Source organism: Terrapene carolina, unplaced genomic scaffold (genome assembly GCF_002925995.2).
Source record: "Terrapene carolina triunguis isolate 2854851 unplaced genomic scaffold, T_m_triunguis-2.0 Scaffold93, whole genome shotgun sequence".
In the NCBI taxonomy this organism is placed as follows: domain Eukaryota; kingdom Metazoa; phylum Chordata; order Testudines; family Emydidae; genus Terrapene; species Terrapene triunguis.
The window spans coordinates 18,408,647-18,431,621 of record NW_020664444.1 but is presented as its reverse complement, the minus strand read 5'-3'; the positions used below and the strand labels follow the sequence as shown (position 1 = coordinate 18,431,621).

Genomic DNA, 22,975 nt, shown 5'->3' with positions numbered 1-22,975 from the left:
TGCCCCACGGGTTAAGAATCCAGAGAAACCAGCATGGCGGGGACAGGAAGGTCTCCAACCCCTGCCCATGACTTGATGTGTAGGAGAGGGGGGTAGTTCCTCAGACACTGCACGAAGAAGGGGAGGGGACTGCGCTGCAGATAGTGCACCACGCAGCCTTCAACCCTGCCTGCCCCTTCGGCCTCATCCTTCCCCTCCCTGCTGGCCCTGGCCCGGGCTCTGCGCTTCAGCTGCCCCCCTCAGCACCCGCCCTGCACAAACAGGCACCTGCCTCCCGAGCCCCCGCCTGCCCCACTCGCCCCCGGCCCCCCAGCCGGGCCGGGCTCTCCCGCGCCGCCGGCGCCCGCCTCTGCTGCCCCCAACCTCCCGCCGAGCCGGGCTCCGAAGGGCCCGTCCCGCCCTGCCCGCGCGCTTGGCCCCGCGGCAGCCCCCAGCCCCATCCTGCCCCCCGGCGGGGTCCGGCGGGAAAGCCGCAGCCGCCTTCCCTCGGCAGATGGCAGTCACGGCTCGCTGCGCGCCGCGCGGGCTGCCCGGCTCCGCGCCCCGCCGGGCTCGGCGCTGCCTACTGGCGGAGGGGCTGGTGCCCTGCGGGTGCGGGTGGATCCGCGGGAGCGTGGGGCGGGGGGGGGGGCGCGGAGCATCCCCCGGGATGGAGCTGCCCGGTGCCAGCAGCGCTTGGCTGCAGACAGACCCTGCTCCTCCTCCGTCTCCCCCGCCTCCGCCTCCCTCCCCGCCCCAGCCCCCTCGGCTGCTGCGGGCCAGGGGCTGCCACATCGCCCGGCCTCCCCAGTTCCCTCGCCCTCCCCAGCCCACCTCCCCCCCCCCCCCCCGCCCCCTCCTCCCCCCCCCCCCCCTCGCTGCTGACGTCTGGCTCTGCCCGTCTGAAAACTCCGCGCCGCGGCGGATGCGGCGGCTTTCAGGGGCTCGGCAGCGGCAGCCGCGGCGAAGATGGTGGCGGCTCCGTGCGCTCGCAGGCTGGCCCGGCGCTCGCACTCGGCGCTCATCGCGGCGCTCACCGTGCTGCTCCTGCAGACCCTGGTGGTGTGGAATTTCAGCAGCCTGGACTCCGGCGAGGAGCAGCGGGCCGGCGGCGGCCGGGAGAAGCGGGACCGGGGCGGCGGCGGCGCCGGTGAGAGCAGCGACCACCGGGCGCATCAGCACCGCAGAGGACCTGCTGCATTCCACAGCAAGGCGCTGGTAGGTGCTGCCGCCCCCCCGCCGACCCCCATTCGCAGCCCGCCCCAACCCTGGCACCGGGGGGACCCGAAGGCTGCAGCGCGCCCCGGTCCCCCCCCCCCTTTGCACTTGGCCAGCTCGGCGGCGGCGGTGTAATTAATCGACTCTTCTCAGCAGGGTCGGGTTGGCCCCTTGCAAGTCTGCAAGAGGCATTCGGGCAGCTTCTTGCGTCTGCGTCGGGGGGAGGGGGCGATATGCATTTCCAGAACCCCAGGGCTTGGACCGGGGGAGGGGGGGAAGAGAAAATCTGCTGGTGGCTTTTAAAGTGCAGTGGGGAGAGAAAGGCAAGAAGTTCTGCGGATGGGCGCCGGGTGGTTTTCGTGATCAGTGCCTGCGCTGTAAGTGCCGTTAGAAGGCACGGGCAGGTAATTGATTGAAAAAGATCCAGCCTGGAGCCGCTCTGAAAACTTTGAAAGACGCTGCTCCGCTGCTGGAGTCATCGCTTTAACCGCGGCGGGGGGGGGGGGGGGGGGGAGTCCTGCAAAGTTAGAACGGAATGGGACCGATGTGCTGTAATTTCTCCGCTGGCCAGCAAGGCTCCCACCCCCAACCTTTGGAAGTAGCCGTGCTTGAGATGGCACGATCTAGGCACAGAAAACCTCCTTGGCGCTAGCCAGCGCTGGGGTTGTTCAGAACAGTCCGTGGAGGTGCTGTATTATTTATACATCATCACAGTGACGTATTTGTTTTAAACATTCCCTCCCTCCCCCCATCTACACCCTGCATGCCTGCAAATCTGCTTTCTAAGGATTTCAGTCGCGGGAATGGGACTGTGCTTATTGATTGAGCATCGTTTCATGTTCATGAGGGTTCTTGCGCGCTGGCTGGGCGCTGCTGTGGGAATGGCTTGTTGTACTCATAGGCTTGTCACTCACGTTTCCTGTGGTGTGAAAGTGACAAAGGAGCAGACAGCGCTGCAGCGGCGTTTTCTACTCCCCTGGCTGCTGGCAGCAGGAGACAGACCTACTAGACTCCGCTTTCCCATCATGTCACTCCTCTCTAGGAAAGGAGACTGTAACATTTTAACCCCTCCCCCCCTTCTCCCCGCAGGCTTGGTTCTCTCCACCTCAAATCTTGACTCTGCTCTTGCTCTTCACTCTAGAGCCCTTCACCTTGGAGTGCAGCTTTCCTATCCTATGGAAGAAAGTGATGTAGCTATTGAGTGTCTCTCTCCTCTTAGGGACTGAACCAGGCTCACAAGAATTCTCCCTAAAGAAAGTGAACAAACAGCAGGGGACCTAGTTATAAAACAGCAACAAAGGAAAATGCTTTAATGGGATCCTCTATTATTAGAAGTCCTCTTTTGAGACTTAATTATATTTTGAAATGCATCATTTTCTGAATCTTCCAAACTTCAGTCTGGTGTAGTTATCTCACTGATACATTCTTAAGGCCTTTACTATGCTGCTTTTTTGCATCTGAAAAACACACGGACACTATTCTTGATTGCACAACTGTATCAGGTACAGCAGGCAACCAGTGGTGAAATTTAATGCAATAATTTATTAGCCCACTAAGAATTAAATTATTTATTTTTTGCATACTCTCAAATGTTTATTTAAATTGCTTGAGCCTGGAACCACTGCATTTTCACAAAAGTAATTAGAAATTAAAAAAGTTATATTTCTGAATTGCAAACAGGCATGCAGTGGTATAGGTTTCCAAAGAAATTAATATGAAGCCCAAAATGTATTTCATTATGTATAAATGGTATTTAGTTTTCTGTAGTTCAAGAGAAGCTTCCTTTGTTTATGAGCTTTGCTTTAATAGACTTCTATGTAAATCTGATTTAGGGAAGTTTTGCGTTGTCCCTTTTCAGATATGCACATTCTCTTTGTATCTATTTCTATCTCTGTATACATCATAAGAGAGAAAGCAAGAGTCTAGGGTTAGCTATGTCTTGTCTTCATAGATGACTGTGGGTGTCCCAACCACAAGTATGTTTTATGAAATCATCCCCTGTAATAAGAATAGATTAATGTTCTGTTGCTAAAATTCAGGGACGGTCTTCTGGAAGATTGCATACACTGTACCAGTGTGTGTGTTGAGCTTTTTTCAGCTTCCAAATAAAAGAATCTAAAATTCCTGCTTACTAAAATTAGCTTTTCTCTTGCTTTATTTTTACACAGTCCTCTCACTTTAATGACTTGTGTTCTGAAATTTTACATGTCAAACTTTACCATCTTTCTCCTAGTATTCTGCCCTGTGCTCTCTTTTTCCATTTATGTCGCTGTTTTCAGACCTCCTTTTTTCTCAAGCTGTTTCTCCCATCCCTCCAGTCTTGTATTTAGTTGTTGTCACATCAGGATTTATTTATTAAAGCAAAGTCACAGCTGTGACTTCTTTCAGGCCCAGGAGTCAACCTGAAACAAGTTTGCACCTATGTGCCCCTAGTATAACCAAAGGAAGGGGGCAGGCTCATCCTGAGGTCCTGTGGAGAAAATGCCTGTTATGAGCTCTGAACTGCAAGGGGCCATAAGACCATCATGTACTGGAACATGAAAGAATAGGACTGTGAAGTCTACGAAAAAGCTCACAAGGTTTTCTTGAAAATACAGCATTATGAACTGCCCATACAGCTTTGCTACTAAAAGTGAAGAAGATAATGTGCTGTCACTCAACATGCTGATGTTGTACAAAGTCCTGAAATATTGGCTGTGTGATGCTCACAGTATTAAAACAGATATTTCAGTGCTTCTTACATCATTTGTGGATATGCATATTTAGAATAATATTTTCATGCTGGCGATTAGCAGTCATTCCTTTATACGTTTGCTTTCGTTAAAGACGTAAATACTGAGTGATCCGGCTCCTTTTGAATCATGGTTTAGATAACCTGCTGTGTAAACACGTTCTATGAACTTATTATCCCTACATTTGCTACGGCCTGGTCTACTCTTAAAAATTAGATCGACATAACTACATGGCAGAGCTGTGAAAAATTTTGTATCTTGACCACCGTAGTTAGGTCAACCTAACCCTTAGTGTAGATGCAGCTAGGTTGATAGAAAAATTCTTCTATCGACCTACTTACCTCCTCTTTGAGAGGTAGATTAATGCATCAATGGAAAAACCCCTTCTGTTGATGTAGGAGGTGTCTACACTACAGCGACACAGATGCCGCTGTGCTGGTCTAGCATAGACAAACCCTAAGTAACCAGTGGGTGTCCCACTGAGCCATGCCACAGTATCTTAAATATGTTCTGAAACAAACAATAATGTTGTATAAACAATATACACATGCGGTGTGTGGATAGATGATTTGGCAACACTTGTGGCTTTGCTTAAACTGCACCCCTCAGAGTGGTGACCATCTTTACACTTACTTCATCAGCAGTATACCCACCCACTAAGCATCCATTTGATGACTAAAACATGTGCTTGATGGACCACAAATTGGATTTTTTGCAAATTTCTGGTAGAAATCAAACTAAGTATGAAAGATAAAGAGCTCTACTTAATATTCTGTCAACCCCTTTGAAGTTGGTAGGCTAAATTCGCAAACTACTGACCTACAACTGTCTTTTCCACAGATACATTGTTCATCTCAGTGACATGCACATGACTGTCTTTATATTTAGGGGTGCACATTTGCTTATGTCAGATATGAAATATTAGCAAGAAATTTTTAGGAACATAGGGCCTGATTCTGATCCACACGGTATATAGGGATTAGCCCTATTAAGCTTTCTGGATCCCCAGAGACTACAAGCGACCGCTGGGCAGACCGAAAACGTGCTGGGCTGATCCCATGACAAAACGCTTTGGCCAGAAATGGAAAGAACGTACTCGTAACAAAATAGAATGGTGCGGCGTCAACTTGCGTTCATGGAGGGACAGACGAGGACAAGCCAGAGAAAAGTGAAGGTCAATGGAGTTACACCAGTATTAAAATCTGTGTAGGAGAAAACTCCGGCCCATAATTTCTGGTGCTCTGTTTTTATGTTAAAACACAATTTATATACTTCCTGAGCTAGTTTAGGTTTTCCTTTTTCAGCCTAAATTTCCCATAGTTTGCATTTATCAAATTTATCAAATTTGTTATAGGATATTTTGAAAAGTTGGCTGCACTGAGTACAGTAGCTCCATTATACCCAAACAACTCTAGGGCTTAACCATTTCAAGAAGTTTTTGACACAAAGTACTTTATTCAAAGTACTATATATCCTCGCCGTTTATTTTTTTTTTCAGTTTAATCATAAGAGCACAGAATGCAGTTTGTTCTAGACTATTTTTACTATTCATTCAGTCTGTTAACTGGACACTAGTGTTAAAATACTCATTGATGTGCCCAAAGGGAAGAACTGAATGTATCCATCTGTGTGAAATAGTGGATACGTTGATCACTTTTCCTCCCTCCAGGAGAGTCCATAATCATATTAAAAATATCTCTAGACTTTTTTTTTTAGCAAGAGCCACTTGTACATTAGATCCAACTTATTTTCTAATGTTTGCATAGAAAATATTTTGGACATTTGCTGAAGGTGGAACTTCCAAAAGCTCTGTCCAAATTTTGCCACATATGGCTAAAATCTTTATTTTTAATTTTCCCTCCTTTTTTTGCTTCTGATCAGTGTGCAGAAATATATACAAGTATTAAAGAATGACATTTATTTTATTGTACTGAATCAAACAGTAAGAGGTAAATAGTGTGGGGTTTCGGTAATCTACTTCTGTAGGAAAAGAAACAATTTTTGAACCAAGTGTTTAAGGGGTATTTAGATTTATTCTAAATGCCATCAGATACATATAATAAGAAATTTCACTTGCAAAATGAAAAAAACTGCATTATAGTAAAAATGTTAGCATTGTACCTGGGTATAATTAAATGCAAACTGCCAACTTGGCATAAAGAAATAATTTTGAATTGAGCTATTCTGCAAGTGAAAAAATTTACTGTGCTAGATCCTCTAGCCAGCTACAGCTGCCGTTTTCATTACTCATAAGCCAGTTTCCTGCTGTTGTTCACGTTTAATTAAATCGTATTATGGATGTCTTTAAAGAAGTGTGAATTATATCAGTAACATTGACTTAAGTGGGTACTTGTAACAATATATCTTTTTTTTTTTTTTACATCCATTCAGGGCTATTTACAGAAGCTTTATGCATTCAGCAAAAAAAAAAAAAAAAAAAAAGTATAGTAATTGATACCGAACAATAATTATGCTATTGTCTGAGAAAGGGTTGATTTTATTTAAAGGTATTATCTTTGAAAGGCACTGCAAAAGCTTTTTGCAGGAACGGAGTAAGTGTAATGTTTATTCTTAACAGAATTTTTAAATTCAGCTTGGTAGTGGTGGTGGAAGTGTCTTGTTGGATATTCTGCATTATGAGCCTTAAGGAAGGAAAGGAATGCAAATTTCAGCTTTGGGGCTGGTGCTGATGAAATGAATGTGACAGGGGAACTTCTGCTATAATTTTAGCTCACACTCAGTGTTGCATGCAGTTGACATGCAGTTATGCATTGCAGTGGATGCACTCACATTACCCAGCTGTGGCCTCTTCCCCGGAACCAGTTATTGAAAGCATCTGATGTGGGCTGCATGACTTTCTTTAATGTCATGTGTCATACAGCCCCATTGGGTTTTCATTCTTGTGTATCAGATAGTAAAGTAAAAATGCCAGCACTTTGTTAATATGTCAGTGCAGTGAAATGTAACTGTTGCCTGGTGGTGTGTTATACTGTAGGATCAAAGCATTTCTTCAATCATTAGTCTGAAATGCTGTATACCATATTTAAGAAATTGTATAAGAACACCCTGCTGGCAGCAGCTTTCTCCCTTCTATACTGAGGGGGATGGTGTGGGGTCTTGCTTTGAGCACCTTTGCTGATCACCTCTATAGTAGCCTGTGGAATGAGAGAGCATTTCTAAGGTAGGTAGTTTCCAAGACATTTAGGCCTCTATAAGTTAATACTAACACCTTAAATGCCATACAGAAACGAACAGGCAGCCCATACACATTACTGTAGAGCACTGGTGTAATATGATCATGGTGAGATACCTTGCTTAGCAAGTGAGTTGCTGCATTCTGCACCAACTTTAGTTTCTAAATGGGTTTAAAGTGTCCCCTGAAGTAGGGTGCAATGGCAGCAAGGTCCTTATCTGAGAGAAAAGACCCTCCCCCCATTTTTATCTGGGCAGGAGATGGGTATCAAGTTGCTGCTGAAAGATGGTCAGACAACAATAATTGGGAATTTACCACAGTGCCAAGTTGCAAACATGAGTTCAAAAAGACAGACATGTTTATTTGCACCATATCTTCTGGATTTTTCCCCAAACCTCAGTCTCTCTTTGGGTTTCTTTAATCAGAATTGAGCCTCAGGCAGCTCAATATCATGCATGCCCCAAGCTTAGTCAGGTACTGGGGAAACTGCGTCGCTGCACCATCTGAGTCTTAAGAGAGAGCGAGACAAAGCTGGTGAGGACTGTGCTACCCATCACTGTTCAGTAGCCCTTCTAGTGACCTCATGTACACATTGAACTAGATGGAGGACAAGACGGAACCCCACTCAACTCCACATGAGAGCTCACAACCAACACTACACTTTGGGATTTCAGGCTATTCTACTCCCCCAGAAATCTACAGGCATGTCCACAACAGAGGTTCCAAAGGTAGCTAATAGGTGTAATAATATTGCTGGGGATTCTTGATCTTAATCTATCATTAGGAGGAGACAGCCAATGGAACTAATACACAATTGTAATGTATTCTATAGAGTTAGTTAGACTAAAACTTTGACATATAATAATAATGAAGCTAAGATTAAAATACAATTTATTTAAATGAACAAAAACATGATTTCAAGTAGTGACAGCTAAACCACTCTTAACTCATCTCTTTGTGCCAAGGGTGTTAAAACAGAGTGAATTTACGTATAATAATATTTGTCCAGGGTGCTAATGCAGTAAAATAGCTGTGTAGACATTGCTTTGCTGTAGTGACTTGAGCGAGAGCTTGGGCACTCATGCCTCTGGGATGAGTGAGCTTGAAGGCCTGAACCAGAACATCAAAGCAGTGTCTACACAGCTATTTTTGTGCACTAGCACGAACCCCACTAGCACAAGTGTGTGGACCTGGGCTGGGAGGCTCTCTCCCAGATGCAGCATAGAGATATCCTCAGTGTGCTTTGCCCATGTAGGGATAATACGGCCCTGTGAATTCCAGTTCTGAAATGCACCTTTCGATACAGCTGGGGGAGAAAAGCAAAAACTACCAAAGCAATGGTTTTTCTGACTTCTTTAGGTCTAAAAGGCTTAAATGAGCTTGAATGTGACCTGCACATTTTTACGCTGAATTTCAGTCTGATGTAAATTAAGCACCAGATCATGGAATCATAGAATCTCAGGGTTGGAAGGGACCTCAGGAGGTCATCTAGTCCAACACCCTGCTCAAAGCAGGACCAGGCCCCAACTAAATCATCCCAGCCAGGGCTTTGTCAAGCCTGACCTTAAAAACCTCTAAGGAAGGAGATTCCACCATCTCCCTAGGTAACCCATTCCAGTGCTTCACCACCCTCCTAGTGAAAAAGTTTTCCTAATATCCAACCTAAACCACCCCCCCCCGGCAATTTGAGACCATTACACCTTGTTCTGTCATCTGGTACCACTGAGAACAGTCTAGATCCATCCTCTTTGGAACCCCCTTTCAGGTAGTTGAAAGCAGCTATCAAATCCCCCCTCATTCTTCTCTTCTGCGGACTAAACAATCCTAGTTCCCTCAGCCTCTCCTCAGAAGCTCCAGCCCCCTAATCATTTTTGTTGCCCTTCGCTGGACTCTTTGCAATTTTTCCACATCCTTCTTGTAGTGTGGGGCTCAAAACTGGACACAGTACTCCAGATGAGGCCTCACCAATGTCGAATAGAGGGGAATGATCACGTCCCTCGATCTGCTGGCAATGCCCCTACTTAACAGCCCAAAATGCTGTTAGCCTTCTTGGCAACAAGGGCACACTGTTGACTCATATCCAGCTTCTCGTCCACCGTAATTCCTAGGTCCTTTTCTGCACAACTGCTGCCTAGCCATTCGGTCCCTAGTCTGTAATAGTGCATGGGATTCTTCCATGCTAAGTGCAGGACTCTGCACTTGTCCTTGTTGAACCTTTTGGCCCAATCCTCTAATTTGTCTAGGTCCCTCTGTATCCTATCCCTACCCTCCAGTGTATCTGCCACTCCTCCCAGTTTAGTGTCATCTTCAAACTTGCTGATGGTGCAGCATCCACCAGATCATTAATGAAGATATTGAACAAAACTGGCTCCAGGACTGACCCTTGGGGCACTCCGCTTGATACCGGTTGCCAACTAGACATGGAGCCATTTATCACTACCCGTTGAGCCCGATGATCTAGCCAGCTTTCTATCCATCTTATAGTCCATTCATCCAGCCCATACTTCTTTAACTTGCTGGCAAGAATAGTATGGGAGACCGTATCAAAAGCTTTGCTAAAGACAAGGAATAACACATCCACTGCTTTCCCCTCATCCACAGAGCCAGTTATCTTATTATAGAAGACAATTAGGTTAGTCAGGCATGACTTGCCCTTGGTAAATCCATGCTGACTGTTCCTGATCGCTTTCCTCTCCTCTAAGTGCTTCAGAATTGATTCCTTGAGGACCCGCTCCATGATTTTTCCAGGGACTGAGGTGAGGCTGACTGGCCTGTAGTTCCCCGGATCCTCCTCCTTCCCTCTTTTAAAGATGGGCACTACATTAGCCTTTTTCCAGATCCTGTGACCCCTCACCCATGTGAGCACACCTGTTGATTCCAGTGGGACAGCTCACCTGAATAGGGGTTAGCAGGATCAGCCTTATGTAAACAAGAGGCCTCCTCGGGGCAACCCAGCAAATGGCCTCTTGCCTCAGTTTCCCTCTTCAGTTCACAGTAAATCCAATACAAGCATAGAATTATAGAACCGTAGGACTGAAAGGGACCTCAAGAGGTCATCTAATCCAGTCCCTGCACTCATGGCATATCCTCAAGTCTCACCAGCCTGATGTCTTTCACCAGATCTGGACTCTTTATCCGTAGTCCTTTGTCCCTCCATCAGGACAGCCAACCCAGCCCTTCCTTCTCAGGCACAAACTTGCTCTTCCTAGAGAGCATTCTCCCAGCTTCTCTGCTGGGAGCCTCTCCTGGTTCTTCTGGGCCCAGATCCCCAGCAAGAGGACACTAGTGGGTAAGCCTCTCAGTTTCTCCCCTCCCTTCAGCTCTCTGGCTCTTGATTCCGGCTCAGAGCCAGCAGACAACTCCCTCTCTTGCTCCTTCCTGCCTTCCGTCAGTCCTGGCTGTCTGGCTGGAGGACATCAAGCATTCTTTCTAACTGAACCAGTCTGCTCCTGCCGCTCTTAACTCAGTCGCAGGCTTCTGATATCTTCCCAGATGCTGCCCTGCCCTCTCAATTGGCCACCCGGACTGTAACAGGAGCACTCAGCCCAATTTCTTTTAGTGGGCCTGCTCCCCTATTATCTCCTGACATGGCAGAGTTATAAATTTCCTAAAGAATGGGTCCATAATGGAAATACTGACTTGGCCATTAACCACAGTTTCACTAGTTATCACAAGGATAATAACACCAAAGTACAACCTTAATAACAATTCAAAAGGTCAGTGAAGACAACTAATCATTTTATAATGAGAAAGGAGGAAAACAATACATTTAGAGGCACAGAACTGCATAATCATTTTACAAAGCTTTAGCACTTAACAAGGCACATGTTAATAAAACAAACAAATCTTTTCAGTAACAGGGAACTAATGTATACATTATTTAAGAACAGTATTAGAGCCAGATTAGATTGATGGACTCTTGTAGTAGTGATCTCATTAAGCATCTTTTCTGTAGGGATCTGGGAAAGTTTTTCATGAAATGAATTTTTATTAATTGGGGTTCCCGGGGGAAGTCTTTTTCAGACCATTGATTATTTTGATTATTTTTTATTATGTGATAGGTCTTTGCAGATGTTCCCTTTGAAATAAAAGCCACTTTGTGTTCTTGTTTTACCAGTTGTTGTAAAGGAGACGTATACAAATCCCATTTGCTTGTCATCGAGTATTGCAAATGGCTACTTTACAATACGGTATAAAATACCCTCATTATCTGTCATTTTTTGGGGCTATATTGAGAAATATTTTCCAAAATGTTTTTCCCTTTCTGTTTTGAAAGTGCAGTATACAAAGTGGAGATTTCAGATCCATCTTAATAGTGCTAGATAGTGAAACAGGAGCTGTTAGATAAGATTAGATAAAAGCAAGAAGTAAGCATAATTTGCAGGTATAGTCACACACTGATCTTGAGGATGAATTTGGATCAGAATTGCTTCTGATTTTCTTTATGTAGTTAGAGTTCAATCCTGCACACATCAGATTCCAGGGGAATTTTGCCTTGATTTCAGTCATGGGAGGAGGATCAAGTCCTTTACTTGTGTATTTTTCCCCCCAGTTTTTCTCACTGGTTGTCTAACTTGCTTAGTCATAGCTCAGTGGAGATTGGTGGTATGAGATGTAAATGTGACACCCATGAAAGGTTATTTACAAGATATCTTAGTTAGTAGTTCCACGCTTAACCAATGTAGATGGACTCACTGGTTCTGAGAGAGCCTTGCTTTGTGTCCCTGTTTCTTTTCCTGCTTGAAAATAATCTGTTATGGAAATCCTTCAGATCTAAAGCTCATTATTTAAAGTGTTAAAATACTGCGAACGCCAAATAACAAGCAACCTAATTTTTGCCGAAATAGAGAATACTTACAAGGGTAAAATTTTCAAACGTGCCTGCGTCCCATTCTCAGGCACTTAGACTCCTAAGTCCCTTCTTCGGCTTTGACACTGCACCACAGAACGCTGTGTTGAAAAGAAAAGTGTTAGAACATGGGACGAGGAGTCAGAGCCCTGGGTTCTGTTTTCATGTCTAACAGTAAATTTTTGTGTCACCTTCAGCAAGGCATTTACAGCCTCATTTTCAAAAGAGGACCCTAATTTTGGATGTTTCAATTTTTGAGTGCCCAACTTTAGACACCTTGTGTCTGATTTTTCAAAGGAGGTGAGTACTTGCGATTCCCATGATTTAGTTGTGGGAGTTCTGAGTGCTAAGGCTCAAAGCGCCTCAGGTGGGCCACCCAAAAACAAAAGTCACACTTGGAAATTTTAGCTTGAACTTTCTGTGCCTCAGTGTCCCCATCTGTAAAACGAGTAGACTCAAGCTTACGGACCTCACAGAAGTGTTGTGGGTCTCAATTAATTACTACTTGTAAAATGCTTAGAAATCTTCAGATAAGTCTGAGCCAGCTTCTGAGCTGATGTGCATCGGCTTAGCTCCATTGAAGTCAATAGAGCTATGTTAGTTCATACCATCTGAGAATTTTGGCCTTGCAAATGTAATGATTTTTATAATAATAGTATCAAACAATTATTATTTTTCTCTTTCTTTTCATTGAAAAATGAGAACACTATTTTCTCTTGGATCAGTGCAAGTAATTCACATTAATGGCCCACATGGAAGAAATACTCATTTGTTCAGTGCCATCGGTGTGCTAGAAACTTTACAGTCATGTAGGAAGACAGGTCCCTGCCTTGAAGAGCATACAGTCTGAATAGAAATGTAGCAAGGATACATGAAATAAAATCTACTGCCAGAACTGCTTTGAAATATTACTCTTACACATTGATTCAACAAGTGACTTAAGCACATGACTAACTTTAAGCACAAGGGTAGTTTCACTGACCTCCATGGGACTAACACTTCTCTGGAACTATTGTGTTTTGTTAGGCAGGTGCTTAGGTGCCCTGCTCATAGACTTTAAGGCTACCATGATCATGATCATCTAGTCTGACCTCCTGCACATCACAGGCCACAGAACCTCACCCATCCTGTAGCAGGCCCATAACCACTGGCTGAGTCACTGAAGTTTTCAAATCTTGGTTTAAAGACTTCAAGTTACAGAGACTCCACCATTTACTTTAGATCAAACCAAGTGACCTGTGCCCCATGCTGCAGAGGGAGGCAAAAAATTCCCAGAATGTCTGCCAGGCTGACCTGGGAGAATGCCTTCCTGACCCCAAATATGGCCGTCAGTTAGACACTGAGCATGGGGGCAAGACCCACCAGCCAGACATGTGAGAAAGAAGCCTCTTTAGCTACTTAGAGCCCTCTCCATCTAGTGCCCCATCTCTGGCTGTTGGAAATATTTGCTAATAGCTGTCGCGGATGGGCCAAGTGCCATTGTAGGCAATCTCATCCTACCACCCTGTGACGTTGTGCAGTCTACATGGTTTTATAAAAATATAATAATAAGTCAATATAATGTAACTGGGATAGATTTAGAGAAAATACGGTAATAAGTGATATAATGTAACTGGGATATGCTTCATGCAAAAGGTCTCTTGTAAGGTATCATTACAAAGCTTATAATCTACTGAGTATGATAATCTGATTTGTATCAATGTACCACTCTTGTATCTAAAACTAGAAATATAAAACATAACTCTGAGGGCCTATTGTAATTATGTAGAGTGTGGGCCATTAAGGATGGTTTGGAATCTTGATGACTCCCATTGTCTGCAGATGGCTGTATTTACCTTTGAGTCTTCCTGTATATGTGTGTGCTGGCAAGTGAGTAATGAAGTCTTGCAGTGACATGTGATCATGTCACCTGAACTGGAATCCATCTTTAACCTGGTGCTTTTCCAGTGAGGGGGGGTGGAAACCCAGAGGGACAAAGGATTCCCGCCTTATGCAAAAGATATATAAAGGGGTGGAAGAGAACAGAGAGGGAAAGGAGTCATCATGGAGAAACCCCTAGATAACACCTAAGCTGGAACAAGAGTTGTACCAGGGGAAAGAATTGTGCCCAGGCCTGGAAGGTGTCCAGTCTGAGAAAAACTTACTGAAGCATCTCCGAGGGTGAGATTATCTGTATTTAGTTTGATTAGGCATAGATTTGCGCATTTTATTTTATTTTGCTTGTGACTTACTTTGTTCTGTCTGTTACTACTTTGAACCACTTAAATCCTACTGTCTGTATTTAATAAAATCACTTTTATTTAGTAATTTACTCAGAGTATGTATTAATACCTGGGGGAGCAAACAACTGTGCATATCTCTCTATCAGTGTTATAGAGGGCGAACAATCTATGAGTTTGCCCTGCATAAGCTTTATGCAGGGTAAAACGGATTTATCTGGGTTTAGACCCCATTGGGAGTTGGGCATCTGAGTGCTAAAGACAAGCACACTCCTGTGAGCTGTTTTTAGGTAAACTTGCAGCTCTGGGGACAAGTGATTCAGACCCTGAGTCTGTGTCTGGAGCCAGACTGGAGTGTCTCGCTCAGCAAGACGGGATGCTGGAGTCCTGAGCTAGCAGGGAAAACAGAAGCAGGGGTAGTCTTGGCACATCGGGTGGCAGCTCCCAAGGGGGTTTCTGTGATCCAACCCGTCACACACCCCCACTATAAACTTAGCAAGCACAGTCTTGAAAGAAGACTTTGCCCCCATTACTCCACTTGGAAGGCTGTTCCAGAACTCCACTCCCTGCTGAACTGGGGCCTTAATTTGTGACTGAAGGGAGTAGCCCCTCCCACTCAGCAGCCATAAAAACTGAGGGCCACATAATGCTGTTATGACTTTACACATTGTGTAACTGTTCAATTCATCCTTTTGTGTCAAGTACTGAAAGGGTCACTATGGGACACTTATCATGTGACTCTTTATTTTTAGAGAAGATTAGTGGATTCCTCTGAGGGACAAACTATTTATGGCCCTCTTTATAGCATGTGCAAATTGGCTTTTTTGGTAATGGAATTAGAGTAAATGAGTGTTGTTTCTATAAAGTAGATAGCCAGAAAAATAGAACATGGTTGTCACTGAGGTCAAATCTTGAATGCTTCCCTCAGTATGTTGTATTTTCACATTACTGCTGTTTCTGTATTCTGTTATATTAGTAAAGAGAATTAGTGAATGGAGCCTTTATTTTGTAAAAGTAAGTTCTAAGTAGAAGGATGACACTGTCTAGTTTTAGTTTAACCAAAATTTGTGTCTGTGGGTCATGGATAGTCAAACTTCAGCCTTTGATTGGTTGCATCCTTCAGATGAAATTTTTTGGTTTGTGTGGTTGCAGTTGGAGAATTTTTTTGCATACTTCTGACTTTTGGTTTTACTTTTCCTAATGTTGTATTTTGAATGTTGTGCTTTCTGAATTTCTCTGAGGTTCTTGTTGTTTTATGATTGGAAGAAACCCTAAGATATTTCCAGGGTTTTTAGTCCTCTTGTAGTCCCCCTGGGTGTTGAATGTTTCCCCTGTACCTGAGTCAGTAACTAGCTAAATGACAATCCACTCAATTGTAGGCCCTTAAATTGCGTCTCCCTGCAAGAACTGCTTGCCAATGGGGACATCTTAATGTTGGAAATTTGTGTGTAAAAATACCCTGTCATCAAAGTAATATATACCCAATGGCAAAAATACTCAGTGTTAGATTAAAAATAGCAAATAATTTTTACGCACAAAGGTTAAAATTTTCAAATGTTGGTAGTTACAGCTGTGGACTTACATCCATATTTAGGCACCTAATTATTACATTGATTTAGATGCCTGAAACGGACATTTAAATACATAAATATGGATCCAGGTGTGAGACTTTAGGCATCCAAGTTTTGAAAATGTGGCCTAAAGTATAAAGCAAGCACAAACAAGTAGAAGAAATGTAAATGGAGTGAACAAAACTGTTAGTGTGGACACCAGGAGAATAATAATACTTTACACTGCTGTGGTATCTCAAGTAGGCATTCACTTAATTGAGTTGAGTAGCGTGGTTGCATAAATAGAATCTTTGAGATGCGATCAGCACGTACTGTAAGAGCAATAGTACATCTGCAGTGAAGAATCCGTTTCCTTTTTGGCAGTCTCACAGGAGAGAAGTATAAATCTCGACTGTAATATTTTGATAAGTCACTAGTTCTTATTAAAATAATAATTATGGTGATAATTATAACTGTAGTTTGCTCTCAGACTGAGCTGCTAACTGTACTGGGGAAAAAACCCAACCGTATATTCTGTTAAAATAGTTAGAGCCCTAGCTCTGCCCTTTTCATTTCACATGTGCATCTCTTGGGAGTCTCACTTGTTTTCCCCCCACATATTTTGCCAGTGTGCTGCTGCTTCAGTTTGTAGAATAAAAGGCTGCATAACTCCCCTATAGGAGGAAGCTTTAAATTCCTGCGCATACCAAAGGACCTGCTCCGGCTCCAAATTGGAGTTTTTCTGTTGACCGCAATGTGATCAAAATCAGGCCCAATATTTTACAGCGCTGCAATGGTAAAATACTGTGACGAACCCACAGTCACCTGGTTCTTCGTGGTTGTTCCCATGCTGCACGCTGCAAGCAGTGACGATAGTACTCAGCGCTCCTCCTCCAAGGCCCAGGCTCCTATAATATTTGAACTAAAGGAAACTTTTCTCCATCAGTACATAGGAATGGACATGCTGGGTCAGACCAAAGGTCCATCTAGCCCAGTATCCTGTCTTCCGACGGTGGCCAATGCCAAGTGCCCCAGAGGGAATGAACATAACAGGTAATCACCAAGTGATCCATTCCCAGCTTCTGGCAAGGTAGCAGTATAGGTTCCATGGTACCAGCTGAGCAGTTATGATCCTGCTTAGTAGAGAAAAGTACTAGGTATGCACACTAGCCAGCTTATTACAATGTTCTGTGGGCTCCATTTAATAAATGAATGAACTTGATTAAAGGCCTGTTCATTTATTAAATAGGATTTCAAATATGATCATTTTATAAAAAACTAGTTTTGTGGTTATACCTCATCTTCCCTCCCCTTACTAATAGGAATGGTGGTACTATACTTCATTTCTCTTCAAATTAATTTTCCTGACCTAGACCTGCAGCAGTTTAGCTTAGCAGAGGCAAAGTAGAAGGCACTGCTCCTTATTTTAGGGTAGCCAGATAATAGGGTTGCCACAGTAACCCCAGGCTGGGGGGAGGGGAATTGGAGTCTGAAGTTGCTTCCCTCCCCTAGCTTTTCATCTCACCAGCTGACCAGCCAAGAAACTGAGCAAGGGGCAGAGCTAGCGCCCTGAGTTGCCGAGCAAGATTTCCTTGCTTGGGAAGAGTAGTAATTCCAGGGCAGCAGTACAATTGTATGAGCTCTGTGATTGTACAACCAATGTAAAACTTGAATAAATCTGACCCTTGAGGTGTTTGACTTTTATACCATTCTTACCGCAGTAGTTCTCCAGATACACATCTCATTATATATCATTAAACGTGATCATCATTTTTGAGGGATAATTGGCAGAGAGACGGGGTAAGATTTCATTTGCTTGTTGGGTAGGCTTGCGATATAATCCTTTTGAGCAAGCTGCACCTCTGTTGCAGAGCCCTTGTGGAACTGGGTTTATGCACATTTCCCCATTGCAGAGTTTGACTGAAAGGTAGTTTTCATGTCAAAGATGGTTTGAGCATTTTTTTTTTTTTTAATATCTTTGGATCTATAAGAACAGGTGAGAAAAAGCAGCTATCCCAGGCTCTAAGCACCCTTGGGATAGTGATTTAGAAACACAGTCATACAGCTGTGTACAGGTTATTCACATGGCTTATATCTGAGAGCCGGATTGGGCTCTTCAGGCTAAAATGACCCATCAACCCAGTAGTAGTTAGTAGTTTTTTTTACATTGAAAATTTAAATCAATAATATTGGATTATTTTATTTACCCTTGTTGGTGCCATCACTGTCAGACAGAAAAACTCATGCTGCAAAAGTGCCATCATTAGGATATTTCATTTTGTGTTTTGTTTTTTTTTAAAAGACCATTAGGGCAATTTTTCCTCAGTTATACTAGTGTGAATCTGGGGTAATTCTATGACATCAGTGCCTTCAATTTATCCATAAATTATTTTGCACCAGCCTAACCAAGAGGAGAATTTGGATCTTAAAGTTAAAATGGTCCTTGAAAGGACTGTGTACTGAAATAGTGCGGAGATAAGATATGCACCAGTGATAGAGCATTTGGGTGCTTTTTGAACTGTCACTACAATTTCATAATGAGTCATAATCAGTCAGATAACATCCTATAAAGATTTTCTTGTTGGTCTATTTCTGGAGGGTGCAGAAAAAAATAAAATAAAGGGTTCCGTGGAATTTTGTGAGGCCTGGAATTAACTGAATCGCTGTATTCCATGTCCAATTTACCCTAAAGGAGGTGGATAACTTCCTTTTCCAGACAGGTTAATTTCAATCAGGCTTTAAGCTAAACTCCACTCTCATCAAGAACCCGATTCACAATCCCATTGGCTTCAGCTGGCTTTGGATTGAGCCATATAAGGTATTGTCTATTTAGCTTATTAACAAGTATTTGTTTTCAAGTATTAGTTGGGTTTATTTAATCTAATTGTGTTTATTTTCCTCCCTGTTGTTGAATGATTTCTTTTTGTTTGCTGGTGTTAGTTTTACTGGCTAGTCATAGAACCCAATACTACTCTGGTTGAAGTCAACGGGAGTTGTGACATTGACTCTTAGGGAAGGATTGGGCCAATATATTGGTAACACAATTGCCCAGCAAGTTAGATGGAAGGTGAATTAATATAATTGAAAAGCTAACTCTGTTTTGATTCTCTGTCAGATAGTAAATATTAATGATCCTTTATGAATCAGTGTTTCTCTTTTGTTGGATGAATGATTGTTAAATGCACTTGTGCAGTTTTATTTTTTTCCCTTTCATTATTGCTTATGAACTTGCCTCAATAAATAATGAGGCACAAAGGATTTGACTTTGCTGTCATTTGTAGGGTGCTTTGTTATTGTCTCGAAGTTGCATGGCTTGCAAGTGTATTTCCTGTTTTGTAAAAAAAAAAAAATTTTTTCCTACAGCTGTTGTCGTGCTTTATGCATCTGCACTCTTGGGGTGCATGGGATCTGAGTTACAGCAGAATTTATGTATTTAAAGTCCATTGTCACCATTTATGATGCAACTTCACCATCATGTATGGATACTGTGGGTTTTTTAATTCCTCTTGAGTAAAGTATCATGGGTGAATGTTTGGTGTCTTTACGAAGATGAAGCATGTTCAGGGCATGGTTTTGCAACTCTTACATTGGTGAGCCTTTACTCCTCTAGTAGTCCCAATGAAGTCAACTACTAACAGGAGTAAACATTCACCTGTGTAAGTAGGAGTTATACAGTTGGGCCTTAGGCCAAGATTTTCAAGAGTGTTTAATGTCACGCTGCCTGGACTGGCTCACAACCATGAGTGCCAACCTCAGGACAGAATGTCAAGAAGCTGGGCAGAGACCCCAAACTGCTTGTACGTTCTATATTTAAATTTCACCAACTCAGTAACAAATGTGAACCCCTAATGCACTATAGCAGTCTTGCCATGGAGTCACAGACAGTCCTTTTGAGCATTCCAGTTTATATTCCACCCAGGCAAGCTCGACTTAGTGATAGATGATTGCTGTACACCAAAGATCACAAAATATTCAGGTTACTGCCAGTCCCAAAGGACCAGTCACTTATCCCAGGTCAGTTTGTATCTTAGATTAGTATCAAAGACACCTGCTTGTGGCCAATTCTATAGTAAAGTCTGTAAGGATTTATTAACTAAGAAAAGAGAGCGTTATTAAAGCAGGCAAACTATATATATACATTTGTGGTTTTTTATATATATATAAAAACACAAATGAGTTCCAGTCTGTGGTTTCAAAAGGTGACAGAGTAGTAATCTGTCAGCTCTGAATTCTTTCAGGGCTAAACCAGGTTGATCCTGGGGATCTCTGCTTCTGTTTCATAGCTCCAGCCCTCTGAGAGTCCAAACAGCAAAAGAAATGACAGATTTTCATGTCAGCTATTTTTATTTCCTTCGTCCAGAATTCAAACTGATGGCATGAGCTGTTTTGCATGTAGCCTCTTCATGGGTGCAAGGGAGCAATTAACAAAGTCTTTGTATTGTGATGTCCCACAATGGCCCATTTTGTTTTGATAGGCCTTCTTGATAGGCCTCCTGACTGGGTTTATAATTTCAGCACAAACATTTTTTACAGTTACAAGGCAAAAACTTAAATAGTACCTATAGCAGGTGATAAAGATAAGTGAGATTAATGCAGGCAGCAACTTAAAAGCATTTCATAAAGTCTATGCACTTAACGCAGAGGTTCTCAAACTGGGGGTCGGGATCCCTCGGGGGGTCACGAGGTTATTACGGGGAGGTCGCGAGCTGTCAACCTCCACCCCAAACCCTGCTTTGCTCCAGCATTTATAATGGTGTTAAATATATTAAAAAGTGTTTTTAATTTATAAGGTGAGTTGCACTCAGAGGCTTGCTATGTGAAAGGGGTCACCAGTAAAAAAAAGTTTGAGAGCCACTGACTTAATGCATTGTGATAAGTCCAATTCCCATCTTAACCATACTAACAGACAGGTAAAACAAACTGGTTTCCAGCAATGAATTTGTCAGTGCTTGGCTAAGCCCTAAAGCTTTGCAAGAGCTAGCACCTTGTCTACCAGCATCACACCTAATTTAAAGGGGCCTGGAATTTGGAGAGTGTGTGTTCATCACTTTCTGAAAATCATGCTCTTTTAAACTGAAGCATGCAAAATAACTAGTCACTTTCTAAAATCTTGGCTTCACTATTTAATATTGACCCAAATGTTGATCATTAATCTATATCAACATGGTATGGGGGTCATTATGAAATATTACCTTTAGTGACAATTATACAAAATGAAGGTCCCAGCCCTACATACATGGGGCTCATTGCAGGACTGAGGTGTAAGGAGCGTTAAGAGCCTGTCCGTGAACGATGCTGACCATCCTCAGTAAAGCTGTTGGAGTTCAGGGTGGTTGGTCTCTGGCAGGATCAGGTACAAATCAAGGCAGAAATATGCTTAAAGGAATATTGCAGGTTAAAAATCATATATTTAAGAACACAATGTCATTCCCATTAAGTAATTAAAACTGAAATGATTTTTAAAAACTGGTTTAACTTGCATTGGTTTTGCCATTTGTATTTTGCTTTAGTCAGTGAAAGTTGACTGATTTTAGTGTGTCCATTGTTTATCTTTAGTTTCTAGTCAGTTTCACTTTCAGGTCCTCCTGAAAAAGCACCTGGAAGGAATGTTTTGTTTACAAATAGTGCAAAGGAAAATACCATTTTTTTTTTAAATTCCCATAATTTTAAAAAAAGCAATTGAATAATTGTAAATGGTTTTGATTTATATGTGGATTTTGTAAAATATTATTTCTGCAAAAGTTATAATTTGGGTAAATCTCATCTGACAGTTTCCCTTTATAAATAAATTAAAGTGTAAAAAATTATATAAAATTCCCATAACTTTGTTTTTTGTTTGTTTACTTGCTCTGCATTCTCAAATGGAGGTTGTTTTTATGGGCAAACAAATAGTGTCTGTTTAACTCCAATCACTACAGAGAATTGCTACATTTTTTTGTTGAACCCTGCAGTCATTCTCCAACAATGACACTGCATTTTTATGATTTTGAAAAATATAATTTTATAATGTAGAAGATTTTTCTTAGGTGAATGAGCATATTGTTAATTATTCTGCTGACCTTGACAAACATCTTTCTAAAACATTGTGTTAATGGTTTCATCATATTGCATTACTAACGATTCTCATGCAGACAGTAATACACGTTGAATTTTGCGCTGTGATTGATTTAATGGAAGTTTTCATTTCAGCTTAAATGCACTTAACATACCTTTACATTTTGGTGGGTTTTTTTAAATAGTACCAGTCCATATCTAACAATTGCTTAATTTGAATTCAGTGAGGTGGTCACCAGCTGAACCCTTCACAGCTTTGATCAAAGCCAAGTGGAGTGAGATTTCAGACAGTCACTGTGGTTGAGGTATCTGCATCGCTTTCAGGGGCTACCAGTGGTTCTCAACCTGCGGCCCATGGGCTGCTTGCGGCCCAGTCAGCACCCAGCTGCAGTCCAGGTGACATCCTCAGGGCCATACAGGTAGTATTGGATGCGGCCCACATAACACACATGCTGCCCACAATGGTAAATAAGTTGAGAACCACTAGGCTAGTCTATACTAGCATTTAACTCAAGTTTATTGATTGCCAGTTAGCTACCAGCACATTAGTCTGTGTTGGTCTGGCCAGGACTCAGCCAGTGTTAAGGTAAACCATGAACATCGGTGTCCTGAAGCTGGGTAGTGTTCAGAGTAGTACACACAGCGCATTAGCTAATGTGAGTTAATTGCCAGTCAATTAATTCGTGTTTGAAGAAAACTCTAGTGGGGACAAGTCCTGAGAAAAAGGATGGTCTTGTGGTTCAGGCACTGCCCTAGTACTCAAAAGATATAGGTTCACTTCCCAGCTTTGCTACAGGTTTCCTGTCTGATCGTAGGCAAGTCACATGCTGATCTCTCTCTCAGTTCCCGTTCTGTAGGACGGGAATTATAGTACTTCTTTTCTCTAACGCCTCTTCAGGGCATGGTTTGTCTCTTATCGTCTGTCTGTACAGCACCTATTTCAATGGGACCCCAAGTTTGGGCCCATGGGCTTATTGTAATACAAATAATAATAATGATATGGTCCTTTGGTCTGAAATGGTGTTCCCATGACAGCTCAGGTCTTGGCACGATCTGACAGCAAGGTTGGTTGTCATAGTCCTTTCTGGTTCTGCTCCTTTCTAGTCCATGGGACTGGCTGGGCAACTGGCTACCAGCCTGCCCTTTGAAGATGCTGCTCTCTGTTCTGTCAGACTTTCAGC

At 42.9% G+C, this 22,975-nt stretch overlaps 1 protein-coding gene across 1 annotated transcript in view; it reads left to right on the top strand.

The window, feature by feature from the left end:
* The first annotated feature begins 948 nt into the window (after positions 1 to 948).
* XYLT1 (xylosyltransferase 1) overlaps positions 949 to 22,975 on the top strand; it is a 316,864-nt gene continuing 294,837 nt past the window's right edge. Inside the window, exon 1 of the mRNA XM_029911280.1 lies at positions 949 to 1,197. Coding sequence (XP_029767140.1) covers positions 949 to 1,197 — 249 coding nt within the window. The remainder of the gene's footprint in view (positions 1,198 to 22,975) is intronic.